This window comes from Oncorhynchus mykiss, chromosome 10 (genome assembly GCF_057628025.1).
Source record: "Oncorhynchus mykiss isolate SJ-2025 chromosome 10, ASM5762802v1, whole genome shotgun sequence".
NCBI lineage: Eukaryota > Metazoa > Chordata > Actinopteri > Salmoniformes > Salmonidae > Oncorhynchus > Oncorhynchus mykiss.
The window spans coordinates 67,210,748-67,225,484 of NC_143031.1; the positions used below are offsets into that span (position 1 = coordinate 67,210,748).

Consider the following 14,737-nt stretch of genomic DNA (forward strand, 5'->3'; position numbering starts at 1 on the left):
TATACCAGTCCACTCAATTAAAGGAGCTAATGGAGGAGCAAGCTGAAATCATTATATACAGTATTTGATCTTCTTAGCAGCCTTGCCAACAACAGCTGAAAAACATGAGAGAACATAGTTTATTTGGGAAGTTAAAGTAGTTTATTTGTTGTTGACACTACAACTTCCGGTGAAGGTGGTTGGAAAGAGGGATTAGACAAAATGCAGAGCTAACTCACGTATTATTCTTATCTTAAAAAACCCACAACAATAGAAGATTATTTGAGAAGTTAAAGTTGTCGTGGACACTACACTTTCTGGTTGTGGTGGTTGAAATTAAAGGATAATATATATATAACCCTCATCGTTTGGAAAGTCCGTTTTTGATTCACTACGGTTGAAATACACCACGGGAGAGATTGAGTGGGATAGTTTGTGTGGTGATATAGAAGGTAATGAAAGCTGTTTTTAAGTTGTGGATGTCTCAGTGGTTAGTGGAGGCTTTACACTGTTTGATCAGGCTGGATTGCTGCTGATAGGCTCAGAGGGAGAGAGAGAGAGAGAGAAAATTAATATCCTTCATCTAAGCCTACACAAGGCTTACTCAACAAGGAAGAAGGAACCAGCCTGCTATGAAGAGATGATCTGATTGAAGGAGGGCAGCATTCAGAGACGTCATGCAATTTATTCAAGGGTGCCCTGATAGCCAAATTCAATATTGTAGGATTAATTCATTATATGCAAAGTCAGTGTACAAACAGATAAAACTGAGGGGGGCTGAGCTGAATATGTAGCATGCACGTTCCTTCTCCCGGCCCTAGCACAATCCCAATCAAAAAGTAGTCCGTGGCCAAAAGTAGTGCCCTCTTTAGGGAATAGGGTGCCATTTGGTATGCAGACCATGTAGTCAAGAAACAAGGCCAGTCAGTCAAGATGATTTTAGTCAATCAAACCTGCCAGGGACAGAGGGCTAGCACTAAGGAGATGTGATTAATTCAGTGTGGGTTCCTCCAGGAAGGATTGTGTCTGAGTTGAAGGGAGCAGCCAAACTGGATATGATATAGTAAGACTGCAGCGTGGTGGCTGTTATCGATCCCTTAATTAGACAGGGATCTCAGAGGGAACGTGTAGATCAATGAGGCTGAGCTGAGACGGAGGAGGCTGTATGTGTGTGTTCCTGTGTTTGTGTGTCTGTGTGTGTGGTTGGCCAGCCAGGTGAGTAAAGCAGAGGTCACACCGCTGCAGGTTGAGGTTCTGAGACAGTGGGGCGTGTGTGACCGGGTCAAGCTACTTACCGAGGCTGACTGAGCCTCTCTGGCCTCTGAAGCCCATAGGAGCCTGGGAGGCCCAGTCCTGTAAATGGCCTGCTACCCACAGTAGGAACCTAATCACTGTAATCAAACAGCAGGACACAAGTACACATTGGCCTATGTACACATACTGTACAAACACACACATAGGCACGCAGACTCACATTAACACACACTGTACAAGCCTCGGCTCACACAGCTCATTAACCTCCATACATACGGTTCCTAATGTTATCATACTGAACATGCATAAATTACAGCACTCTGACACAACACTACTCTACCCTCCAGCCAGTTGAGTCTGTACTGCACTCTACACAGCAGATCACTTGTGTTCTACATTGATGTGTACATTATAGACCTTTGGGGAATAGCTTACAAACAAGGCCTTAGCTTGCTCTATTCATCCGTATATGTAACACGTTGGTTTGTGTGACACAAGGTAAACGAAATAGAGCCATGAATGCCATTGAATTGAAAACCTTATGTGTGTGTGTCTCTCTCTCGTATGGATGTGTGTGTGGTTTCCTATGTATGGCCAATTCCTTGTGGAATTAGACTAGAGCTCAACCCTGACAGACAGTCTGAACATAGCCTCATAATTACCAGACTGATTACCGCTGATATCTGTGTAGCCATCATGCATGTAAGCTCACAAGATCAGTCAGTTTACTAGTCTGAACACTGACTGACTATAAATGAATTAAGAAGTAATTCCACTAATTACTAAAATACTAATTATCTGATGTGATTAGTTAAATGCTGTTGGAATTAGTGCAACATGCTAATAAAGCCATGTTGTTGAAGCCTTTGGTCTCTCTCTCTCTCTCAATGAGTTGGAGGTTTTTCTTCTTCAAATATAACATAGTTTCTGTCCTGGGTTAAGCGGTGTAATGTGTGAACTCTTGTCCAGGGAGAATAGGGTGTTTATGATTGGGTGAATCACACAGCCAGATGTAGAAGAATAAAACACACACACACACACACACTGTACACAGACAAATAGTTAGCAGGACTTTGACACCTCTCATGTATGTTTGTCATCCCTTAACAGCACAGGAAAGCAAAATAGAATTGTGTGTGTTTGAGTGTGTGTGAGGAGACAGTTTGGAAGGGCTCCCAGTCTCCATCAGTCCAAACGATAGGGGAGCTCAGCTCCAACCTCTCTTTACTTAGGCTTGTCCAAATACAATTAATCATTCCCCTTCTCTTCTGTAGTGCAGACAGACATACTGTAGCTTTAAGTGGCTTAGCTTTAAAAAACCCAGGCATCGATTCGGAGGGCCACTGTCTGTCGACAAACACTTCGCACATCTCTGACGAGCTCAGCAACACCTCAATATGTTGACACCTATCTGTTTCTGAGCCACTCTCCCCAATTACTGCCACCTACCTGCCTGGAGATGCCAATCATCATGTACATTCAAGGGATGAGCTCTTAGATCCAATTAAGGAAGGACCTCCACACAAATACCACATTCATGCAGCTTATAAACAATGTTCCCTCTAAACTGCGTGCGTACGCGCTGTAGCCCTGAGACATCCGAACAGCTGTCACGCAGAAATATCACCCCACAGAGAGAAGCACGAGATAGAACTTCACTCCACTTTCTACAGCAGTGGTCACCAACCGTTCGATTGTATTCCACTGGTCCATCTCCAAGGCATTCCTAGTCAATCGACAAACAGTTCTGTAAAAAACCCAACGATAAAGCCGTACGAATCGTGTACCCTAGCACGCGGTGAATTGCAGCGTGCCGCTTAGGCCGCCCAGAATGGTTCGCTTGTAGGCGTGCTGGCAGCATATGGTTTATAAAAGTGTTGAATACAAAGTGTTGACAGTGCTGAGTAAGAACTTAAACATGAACTCACTCATAAAAACAGCAGCTCTTTGCTGTATTCTTTGACAGTCTCTCTCTAGTCATAGTTTTAAGCATTTTGACATCTCACTTTACTGTAGCTTTCTTTTGTGCCTGCTACGTTACTGCAGACGCGGTCATCTGAGCCATCCGATTGGCCAGAGGTAGGCCACTTTAGTTTGTATGAAGGTCTGGCCCACCCAGGGACAACATTGTTTTGGGGGCTTCCGAGTGGCGCAGCGGTCTCAGTGCATCTCAGTGCTCGAGGCGTCACTACAGACACCCTGGTTCAAATCCAGTCGGCACAATTGGCCCAGCGTCATCCAGGTTTGGTCGGGGTAGGCCGTCATTGTAAATAAGAGTTTGTTCTTAAACTAACTTGCCTTGTTAAATGAAATGGGTAAATAGTTTGATCCATTCTCCATTTCATGAATTTTTACACAGGTAAATAGTAATATGCTGTAAAACGCTCTGGTGACAAACAAACTTTGCTGCCCTGTGTCCAATCGTCCACTGGGAGGACCTATTAAAGTAAGTAAATACATTTCGAAAATGTAAAGAAAAACTGTATTTTTGGCTAACTAGCTACAGTGAAGGATAACTCAAATGAGCTGCTAACATAGCTAGCTAGCTATCTAGCCAACTTTACAAACTGTATAGATAGCTAGCTAAGTTAATTAAATATCACCAGCTACCTAACTTTACATTAGCTAGCTACCTTGATGTATTTATCACTGTAAAAAAACAACTCCAAATGCATTTGTAGGTAGCTAGCTAACAGTCACAGAGGATGGTATAATAGATAAGTGAGAGAGTAGGCTATTCTGGATAGGGCAGGTACTTTTGTGTAGTTCCAGTCCCCAGAAGTGAGGACGGAGATAATAGTAACATAACATTCAGTGCGGTCTAATTTGAGAAGGGTGAAGTCTGTTTCTTGTGAGGTTTTCTGTCCTCAGATACAGAGAGCGGTGAAAGCCTGCCTGCAGATTAAGAGGTCCCAATGAAGAGCAGTGGTTCTCAGTCCTGGTCCTGGGGAATCCTTAGTACTACACAGCTGCTTCAATTGATCAACTCATCAAGCTTCAAGTGGTACTTACGTGTTCATTTGTGATGCTATCCTTGTCACGTGCTACACATGCACATGTGTGTGCACATGCATCTTTCTATCCAATGTTATCATGATTTGTTATAAGGGATATTATACTTTAGTAATCTGCAATGACCTGGTGATGGAAAAATCGAATAATGATATTATCTTCCATATTCCTACAGATACCTTCAAATTGATTGCCTACAGTTAGTTACTGTGTAAGACACTGCAAGGTTGGGTGACCAAGGCCATCTGGGACTACCTCCTGGGAGACTTCAGGTGAGTGAAGGCTACCTGTGTCCTGCATAACTTCATGATGATGGACACGAGGACCAGTAGGGGATCTGCAGAACGCCGCCGTGCGCCAGAGGAGAAGTCAGCTGCTCTGCAGGATGTTTCAAGGATGGGGTCCAACAACGCAGCATGGGAGGCAATCTGTGTGCTTGGAGATCTTCACCTCCTACTTCTTCGAAGAGGGTGCTGTCCCCTGGCAACGCCATAGACTACACTATGCACAACCAAATGCTCTTTTAAGAGCCATTCACATTGAAATAAGAGTATTCTTCCATTTACGTTTCTCTCCTTTTGAGTGCTACTTCTCAGGTGAGGGTGCTGTTCAGTGAAGGGTGATGTCTGTACAAAAACAAAACAGGCTCATTTAAGAGTCACCCATATTGAAAACATGTAGAACAATTAGACACCCTATAACCCACACCTCCATACTCGTGTATCAATCTGATTGATGGATTGTGTTGTGCAGTAAGCAGGCTCAGGTGTATAACTGTGGCTCCTTCCACCTTTATGTAACTACGCTATATTGTTTGTCTTCGTGTGTCTGTGCATGTTTTTCAGTATAAAGTCAGGGATGCAAACTGGTGAGGCCCCAAAAAGGTGACACTTCGTTTGGCACTGAAACATGCCAAAAATCCCTGCTAGGGGGGATAAAAAAAAATGAATTAAAATAAATATCAGCTTTAAAATGCTAATTTCTAGTGACTTAAGTGGATCCCTTCTTGAAATGCAGGTTTTAACTATTTAAACAACAAAGAATATGATCTACATAATCAGTCTGTGTGTAATATAAAAAGTGATTAATGCGAACCTAACTCACAGTGCCGTCATTCAGGGAAAATAAAAAGCATTAAAAAGATATGTATATATATTTTTAAAAATTGGCCTTGCCTGTTTTGCATGTTATTTTGCCATTAATACAGTGGGGAGAACAAGTATTTGATACACTGCCGATTTTGCAGGTTTTCCTACTTACAAAGCATGTAGAGGTCTGTCATTTTTATCATAGGTACACTTCAACTGTGAGAGACGGAATCTACAATTTTTTTCTCCAGAAAATCACATTGTATGATTTTTACGTAATTAATTTGCATTTTATTGCATGACATAAGTATTTGATACATCAGAAAAGCAGAACTTAATATTTGGTACAGAAACAATTACTGTTGTTTGCAATTACAGAGATCATATGTTTCCTGTAGTTCTTGACCAAGTTTGCACACACTGCAGCAGTTATCTTGGCCCAGTCCTCCATACAGACCTTCTCCAGATCCTTCAGGTTTCTGGGCTTTTGCTGGGCAATATGGACTTTCAGCTTCCTCCAAAGATGTTCTATTGGGTTCAGGTCTGGAGACTGGCTAGGCCACTCCAGGATCTTGAGATGCTTCTTAGTTGCCCTGGCTGTGTGCAAATTAATTACTTAAAAATCATACAATGTGATTTTCTGGATTTTTGTTTTAGATTCCGTCTCTCACAGTTGAAGTGTACCTATGATAAAAATTACAGACCTCTACATGCTTTGTAAGTAGGAAAACCTGCAAAATCGGCAGTGTATCAAATACTTGTTCTCCCCACTGTATTAATGCCAAATCAATCGCTACTGAACTCACAACTAAAAAATATTAGGAAAGCAATCTGTTATTTGTTGCCTAGACTTTACTGCAAATGACACTCAAGTCCAGAGAAAAAAACAATACACTAATATTGCAGTTAGCCATGACAGCCTTTATAATAGAACGCTTGAGACCATACAAACATAAATATTGCACTTGGGGGAAAAAAATATTTTAAAGTAGAAATAGAATGAAACAAACAGGCATTCTATTTCTGCTCTGTTATATTGACCACTGTAGTAGACATCAATCAAGTGCAAAAGGCTATGTGTGCAAAAATAACGTTCACTGAGTAAAAACTAAAAGAATCCCCCCTCACTCACACACACAAGTTCAACACAACAAAAGCAATAGCTTTGAGCTACACTAAACGTTATTACATTTTACACTTTCTGCCTGTGGACTGTTCTTCAATGTTCTACAATCTGTTCTACAATGTGCCAGCAGCAGGGCATGGCATAACTGATCTCTCAGGCAGAGAGTACATCTGGCATACCCCTTTAAATCTACAGTATTGAAAAAAGTTAGAAAGAGGAAAAGTGTGTGGTGTTCCTTTCATCTCTATAGTGGCATCCACATATACATATGTATATGTACAGTGGGGCAAAAAAGTATTTAGTCAGCCACCAATTGTGCAAGTTCTCCCACTTAAAAAGATGAGAGAGGCCTGTAATTTTCATCATAGGTACACTTCAACTATGACAGACATTAATTGAGGGACAATAATCCAGAAAATCACATTGTAGGATTTTTTATGAATTTATTTGCAAATTATGGTGGAAAATAAGTATTTGGTCACCTACAAACAAGCAAGATTTCTGGCTCTCACAGACCTGTAACTTCTTCTTAAAAGGCTCCTCTGTCCTCCACTCGTTACCTGTATTAATGGCACCTGTTTGAACTTGTTATCAGTATAAAAGACACCTGTCCACAACCTCAAACAGTCACACTAAACTCCACTATGGCCAAGACTAAAGAGCTGTCAAAGGACACCAGAAACAAAATTGTAGACCGGCACCAGGCTGGGAAGACTGAATCTGCAATAGGTAAGCAGCTTGGTTTGAAGAAATCAACTGTTGGAGCAATTATTAGGAAATGGAAGACATACAAGACCACTGATAATCTCCCTCGATCTGGGGCTCCACGCAAGATCTCACACCGTGGGGTCCAAATGATCACAAGAACGGTGAGCAAAAATCCCAGAACCACACGGGGGGAACTAGTGAATGATGTGCAGAGAGCTGGGACCAAAGTAACAAAGCCTACCATCGGTAACATCCTACGCCGCCAGGGACTCAAATCCTGCAGTGCCAGACGTGTCCCCTTGCTTAAGCCAGTACATGTCCAGGCCCGTCTGTGGTTTGCTAGAGAGCATTTGGATGATCCAGAAGAAGATTGGGAGAATGTCATATGGTCAGATGAAACCAAAATATAACTTTTTGGTAAAAACTCTACTCGTCGTGTTTGGAGGACAAAGAATGCTGAGTTGCATCCAAAGAACACCATACCTACTATGAAGCATGGGGGTGGAAACATCATGCTTTGGGGCTTTTTTTCTGCAAAGGGATCAGGACGACTGATCCTTGTAAAGGAAAGAATGAATGGGGCCATGTATCGTGAGATTTTGAGTGAAAACCTCCTTCCATCAGCAAGGGCATTGAAGAGGATGGCTGGGTCTTTCAGAACATCTTTGGAGGGAGTTGAAAGTCTGTGTTGCCCAGCAACAGCCCCAAAACATCACTGCTCTAGAGGAAATCTGCATGGAGGAATGAAATGAAGTGTACCTATGATCAAAATTACAGGCCTCTCATCTTTTTAAGTGGGAGAATTTGCACAATTGGTGGCTGACTAAATACTTTTTTGCCCCACTGTATATACTTTACTCTATATCATCTACTGCATCTTTATGTAATACATGTATCACTAGCCACTTTAAACTATGCCACTTTGTTTACATACCCTACATACCCTACTCATCTCATATGTATATACTGTACTCGATACCATCTACTAGCAACACCTCCTTTTCATCTAATTCTCTCATTCTGAAAATTAACCACATAACGTTAATGTATAGGGAAAACATTCGTTCAAAGATAGTAATGTTCGTTAGTTCGCGAGCTAGCAGATAATTCGATCCAGCTAGCAAGAGATACTTAATAACAATGCTAACAATTCTTGTTCTACCACACTTGCTCCCTCACCTCAAACTTTCCAAATGCTTGTTGTTTTTCGGTTACAGCTCATGAAGTACACTTCATCGCCTTCTCACCCCCGCAGTCAGGCTTCTCACCTACCACGTCGTTGTCGTTCAGTGGACGCGCTGCTGTAGCATTCTAGTGCGGGCGCTGATGCTAGCAAGTTGGTTGTCTCTTCTCTTTAGTCGTGTGCTGCATTCGGTTGTTATGTGAATGATTGGCTGAGCCTTGGATACATCTAGTATTGCGCCAAACGTGCATCACCCCCCCCCCCCCCCCCCCCCTCCTTACAAACTTCTGTCATTGGATCTACACGAATCACGTAGGTTACCTATTTTGGATTCAAAATGGTGAATTTTGTCGAAAGGTGACTAGTTTGCATCCCTGATAAAGTACTCTGCAGCCACCTGGACACCAGGTGAAACCACACACACAGATTCCTGTTGAACACTATCTTTAACTACATTATTTCCTCAATAACTACCATATTTTCTCTCCTCCCTTCTCCCTAAATCCTCTAGGTTATCAAATTAAATCAAATGTTATTGGTCACATACACTGTTTTAGAAGATGTTATTGCGTGTGTAGCAAAATGATTGTGTTCCTAGCTCCAACAGTGCAGTAGTATCTAATAATTCACAACAATACACACAAATCTAGGATGAGCAATGTCTGAGTGGCATTGACTTGAATACAGTAGAAGATAATACTATATATATATATATATATATATATATATATATATATAGTGCCTTGCGAAAGTATTCGGCCCCCTTGAACTTTGCGACCTTTTGCCACATTTCAGGCTTCAAACATAAAGATATAAAACTGTATTTTTTGTGAAGAATCAACAACAAGTGGGACACAATCATGAAGTGGAACGATATTTTAACAAATCAAAAACTGAAAAATTGGGTGTGCAAAATTATTCAGCCCCTTAAGTTAATACTTTGTAGCGCCACCTTTTGCTGCGATTACAGCTGTAAGTCGCTTGGGGTATGTCTCTATCAGTTTTGCACATCGAGAGACTGACATTTTTTCCCATTCCTCCTTGCAAAACAGCTCGAGCTCAGTGAGGTTGGATGGAGAGCATTTGTGAACAGCAGTTTTCAGTTCTTTCCACAGATTCTCGATTGGATTCAGGTCTGGACTTTGACTTGGCCATTCTAACACCTGGATATGTTTATTTTTGAACCATTCCATTGTAGATTTTGCTTTATGTTTTGGATCATTGTCTTGTTGGAAGACAAATCTCCGTCCCAGTCTCAGGTCTTTTGCAGACTCCATCAGACTCTTCCAGAATGGTCCTGTATTTGGCTCCATCCATCTTCCCATCAATTTGAACCATCTTCCCTGTCCCTGCTGAAGAAAAGCAGGCCCAAACCATGATGCTGCCACCACTATGTTTGACAGTGGGGATGGTGTGTTCAGCTGTGTTGCTTTTACGCCAAACATAACGTTTTGCATTGTTGCCAAAAAGTTCAATTTTGGTTTCATCTGACCAGAGCACCTTCTTCCACATGTTTGGTGTGTCTCCCAGGTGGCTTGTGGCAAACTTTAAATGACACTTTTTATGGATATCTTTAAGAAATGGCTTTCTTCTTGCCACTCTTCCATAAAGGCCAGATTTGTGCAATATACGACTGATTGTTGTCCTATGGACAGAGTCTCCCACCTCAGCTGTAGATCTCTGCAGTTCATCCAGAGTGATCATGGGCCTCTTGGCTGCATCTCTGATCAGTCTTCTCCTTGTATGAGCTGAAAGTTTAGAGGGACGGCCAGATCTTGGTAGATTTGCAGTGGTCTGATACTCCTTCCATTTCAATATTATCGCTTGCACAGTGCTCCTTGGGATGTTTAAAGCTTGGGAAATCTTTTTGTATCCAAATCCGGCTTTAAACTTCTTCACAACAGTATCTCGGACCTGCCTGGTGTGTTCCTTGTTCTTCATGATGCTCTCTGCGCTTTTAACGGACCTCTGAGACTATCACAGTGCAGGTGCATTTATATGGAGACTTGATTACACACAGGTGGATTGTATTTATCATCATTAGTCATTTAGGTCAACATTGGATCATTCAGAGATCCTCACTAAACTTCTGGAGAGAGTTTGCTGCACTGAAAGTAAACGGGCTGAATAATTTTGCACGCCCAATTTTTCAGTTTTTGATTTGTTAAAAAAGTTTGAAATATCCAATAAATGTCGTTCCACTTCATGATTGTGTCCCACTTGTTGTTGATTCTTCACAAAAAAATACAGTTTTATATCTTTATGTTTGAAGCCTGAAATGTGGCAAAAGGTCGCAAAGTTCAAGGGGGCCGAATACTTTCGCAAGGCACTGTGTATATATATATATATATATATATATATATATATATATATATATATATACATGAAATTAGTGAAGCAGTATGTAAACATTATTAAAGTGACTAGAGTTCCATTATTAAAGTGGCCAGTGATTCCCATGTCTATGTATATAGGGCAGCAGCCTCTAAGGTGCAGGGTTGAGTAACCTGGGTGGTACTGTAGCCAGCTAGTGATGACTATTTAACAGTCTGATGGCATTGAGATAGAAACTGTTTTTCAGTCTCTCGGTCCCAGCTTTGATGCACCTGCACTGACCTCGCCTTCTGAATGATAGTGTGGTAAACAGGCCGTGGCTCAGAAAAACTATATATTTCAGCTATGTCCCCCCCCCCCCTGCATCTGAACTGGCTGACATAGAGGGCATGACCGACTTAGTCGGGTCAACAGGAAGTGTTATTAAAGTGATTTATTATTAACTGAGATACAGATAGAGATGTAGTTGTCCCAGAGTTAATGATCCAAGGTCAGTTTTGCATTTCACCACCTGATGATTATGATGACTGACAATGTTAGAATAAAAAGAAAACAAGGCTTAATCTTTCTCTCGTCTGCAGGTATGTTTTGATGTGAGAAAGGATGCCAACCCCCAGTCCCGTCATCGCTATCTCACCCGCTACTAAGACGGCCGACTGGGGTTCCAAGGCTGTAAGGAGACACCGCTAGAGACACTATTATGTAATTGTGATGAACTGAGAGAATATTAGGGTAGCACTGTGATTCATTAATCATATGCTGATTTCCCTGCTCCTCTGTTCTTACCTCTTTCCCTTTCAGTGTTTTACACCTTTTCACACCTCTCTACCTACCTCGTCTTTCTTCCTCTGTTTTTATCATGCACACCAGATGTGCATTGAAGTACAGATTGAACTTGTATGTATAATATCATATTACAATTATAATATTTCTAATGCATGTATTATGTATTTATAACACTTGGAAAATGAACTTCTTTCAATGAAGCGTTTCACATTCTCTACTGGTTGAAATGAAGTCTCTGATTTGATGAAATACTACACCTATCCTGTGTCCTCAGATCAATGCAGATGAAGGGAATTAGATATTGAGATGAACGGGTTTTAGAGTATTTACATGATGCATAGGAAGTATAGTGTACTGGGTTTTAAATTCTGTTTCTGTATATATGTATTGCAAATCAGCCTTTAATTACTTAAATCATGTTTCTAGTCTATTGCATAGTTACAATGTGTAACCAGGTCACAGTTGCAAAGAGAACTTGTTCTCAACTGGCCTGCCTGGTTAAATAAAGGTGAAATAAAAAAATAAAAAACATTGATGTCCCAGGACCAGGAGCGGTAAACACTGTTGAAGAGTATAATTGTAATACATACATGCAGACACAGCATCATTCAAAGAATGGAGTTTAATACTCCTGGTATTGGATATGACTTAAAAAGAATGTCTCACAGACATTCATACCTGAACTGCACCTCAATTTGCCAATGTAGAGTGTATAATCAGTGAATACAACAGGCTATGATGGCTGAGGTTTATAGCTAGGTTCTGAACTAATATTTATACCAAACGTTTTAGGGTCCATACACAGATCGGCTACATAGCTAGCTACATCCATTATGTAGCTAGCTATGTAGCCGATAACGTCGTTATAATTACTTACACTTGCTTCCATCCTAGTACATCAAGTGCACTATTAGCCTACCTCTGCCCAATCAAAAGGGAGAGGCGAAGGGATGTTGAGAGGAGAACCCTCAGATACAGACACTAGATACAGACACCATCAGTCCAGTAAAATACAAATAAAAAGCAAATTATTCAAATGTATGCTCACTCAGCTGTGCCTCACAAGTAATACAACAATGGATCTATTACCAGTGTGATCATATAGCCTACTTCAAATTTTGAAATATATATTTTGGCCTGAACAACAATGCATTGGCATTGGCAATTCAAGCAAAGCCAATATGCAGTGATAATGTATTGGACATATAGCTTACTGCACAACCTCATTGCTACAGTACTGTTTTTAATTGGTTAATGTTGCATATGCTTACAGTTTGTAAAAAAAAAAATCTGAGTGGTAGATCTCGGCTTGCATTTTGACTCAGAAAGTGATCTTGACGCAGAAAAGGATGGTGACCACTGTTCCAGAGTTTTCCCTGTTAACACTATCAACGTTTCCCTTTACAAAGCATGATTAGCCAATTTCAATGCAACATACCGAAACAAAACAAACTATGATCAAATAACCACAGTAGCCTACTTGGCCACTGTTAAAACTGTAACTTAAAGCGGTTACAGCCTCAGTGTTCACAGTAAACTTGCGCTGGAAGTTGCACAGAATTTTCACAACGTTCAAGTTTGTGCTCAGCAGACCTGAAATTTGCTCAGTGACTAAAAATATTAGAGGGAACATTGCTTATAAACACACACACACACGAACAAACACATGCAAAACACACTCACGCACACACCCACACACTGTTTAGGGAAACTTCAGCCAAACCACAGTTATTACTCTACCTCCCATATCATTTCCATCAATAAAATCACACAATTTATTCAGAGCCTAGAAGAAAATAGAAAAAGCATCATTGCCATCTGCAGCACAAAAAAAGCCCCTCCGCTGGCCAGCACAGTTTAAGCTCCACTGGCCAGCACAGTTTAAGCTCTCCACTAGCTAGCACAGTTTAAGCTCCACTGGCCAGCACAGTTTAAGCTATCCACTAGCTAGCAAGGTTTAAGCTCCACTGGCCAGCACGGTTTAAGCTCTCCACTGGCCAGCACTGTTTAAGCTCTCCACTGGCCAGCACTGTTTAAGCTCTCCACTGGCCAGCACGGTTTAAGCTCTCCACTAGCTAGCACAGTTTAAACTCTCCACTGGCCAGCACAGTTTAAGCTCTCCACTGGCCAGCACGGTTTAAGCTCTCCACTAGCTAGCACGGTTTAAGCTCTCCACTGGCCAGCACGGTTTAAGCTCTCCACTAGCTAGCACAGTTTAAGCTCCACTGGCCAGCACAGTTTAAGCTCTCCACTAGCTAGCACAGTTTAAGCTCCACTGGCCAGCACAGTTTAAGCTCCCCACTAGCTAGCACAGTTTAAGCTCCACTGGCCAGCACGGTTTAAGCTCTCCACTGGCCAGCACGGTTTAAGCTCTCCACTGGCCAGCACGGTTTAAGCTCTCCACTGGCCAGCACGGTTTAAGCTCTCCACTGGCCAGCACAGTTTAAGCTCTCCACTGGCCAGCACAGTCCAAGCTCTCCACTGGCCAGCATGGCCAGCACAGTCCACACTCTCCACTCACCAGCACAATCCAAGCTCTCCACTGGCCAGCACAGTCCAAGCTCTCCACTGGCCAGCTCAGTTCAAACTCTCCACTGGGGAAAATGGAATAATGGATGCCTTAAACTCCTTATGGCCAATTATGGATGGCTTTATTAAAGGGATACTTCAGGATTTTGGCAATGAAGCCCTTTATCTATACTTCCCCAGAGTCAGATGAACATGTGAATATTTTTATGTCTCATGCATCCCTTTAAGCAGCTCAATTCATGGAAATGGAAGGGAGGATTAGCGATGTGCATAGAGGGGGAGTTGTGTGTGTGTGTGTGTGTGTGTGTGTGCGAGTGTGTAGGAAGGAGTCATTTGCAATGCATGTCCATGCAGCCAAGGTCAGAGACTGCCAGCGGGCAAGGGGGAGTCAGCTGAGAATATAGGCCCAATGTGTGTGTGCTATCCAACGATACAGCTCCCTGCTCTCTCTACATAGGTACCCCCCGCCCGTCATTTATTTATTTCTCTTTATATAATCCCCTCGCCTTGAGTACGCCATGTGCAGATTGTGCGTGTGTCTGTGTTTCTGTCTGTGTGTGTGTGTGTGTGTGTGTGTGTTCAAGGCACAGTAGTAGGAGCAAGGGCACACGGTCACTGTGTCTCTGTATGGTGATTATAGTATGATTAAAATGGATATACTGTACATATCCATTATTCAATGCCCTCCGCCTCCACAGACTGCATATTATACAGAACAATGGGACCCCAGTATATGGA

General features: G+C 41.9%; 1 protein-coding gene across 2 annotated transcripts in view; it reads right to left on the reverse strand.

Moving 5' to 3' along the window:
• Nucleotides 1-14,737, reverse strand: part of LOC110534499 (polypeptide N-acetylgalactosaminyltransferase-like 6) — a 246,825-nt gene that overhangs the window by 23,286 nt on the left and 208,802 nt on the right. The window contains exon 1 of one of the 2 annotated variants that reach the window (XM_090187599.1): nt 3,162-3,298. The exons of the other annotated variant lie outside the window; for it this stretch is intronic. Within the exon in view, the coding sequence (XP_090043725.1) occupies nt 3,162-3,226 (65 nt within the window). The 5' untranslated portion in view covers nt 3,227-3,298. Of the gene's footprint in view, nt 1-3,161; nt 3,299-14,737 lie in introns of those variants that run through there. 2 annotated transcript variants of the gene reach the window in all.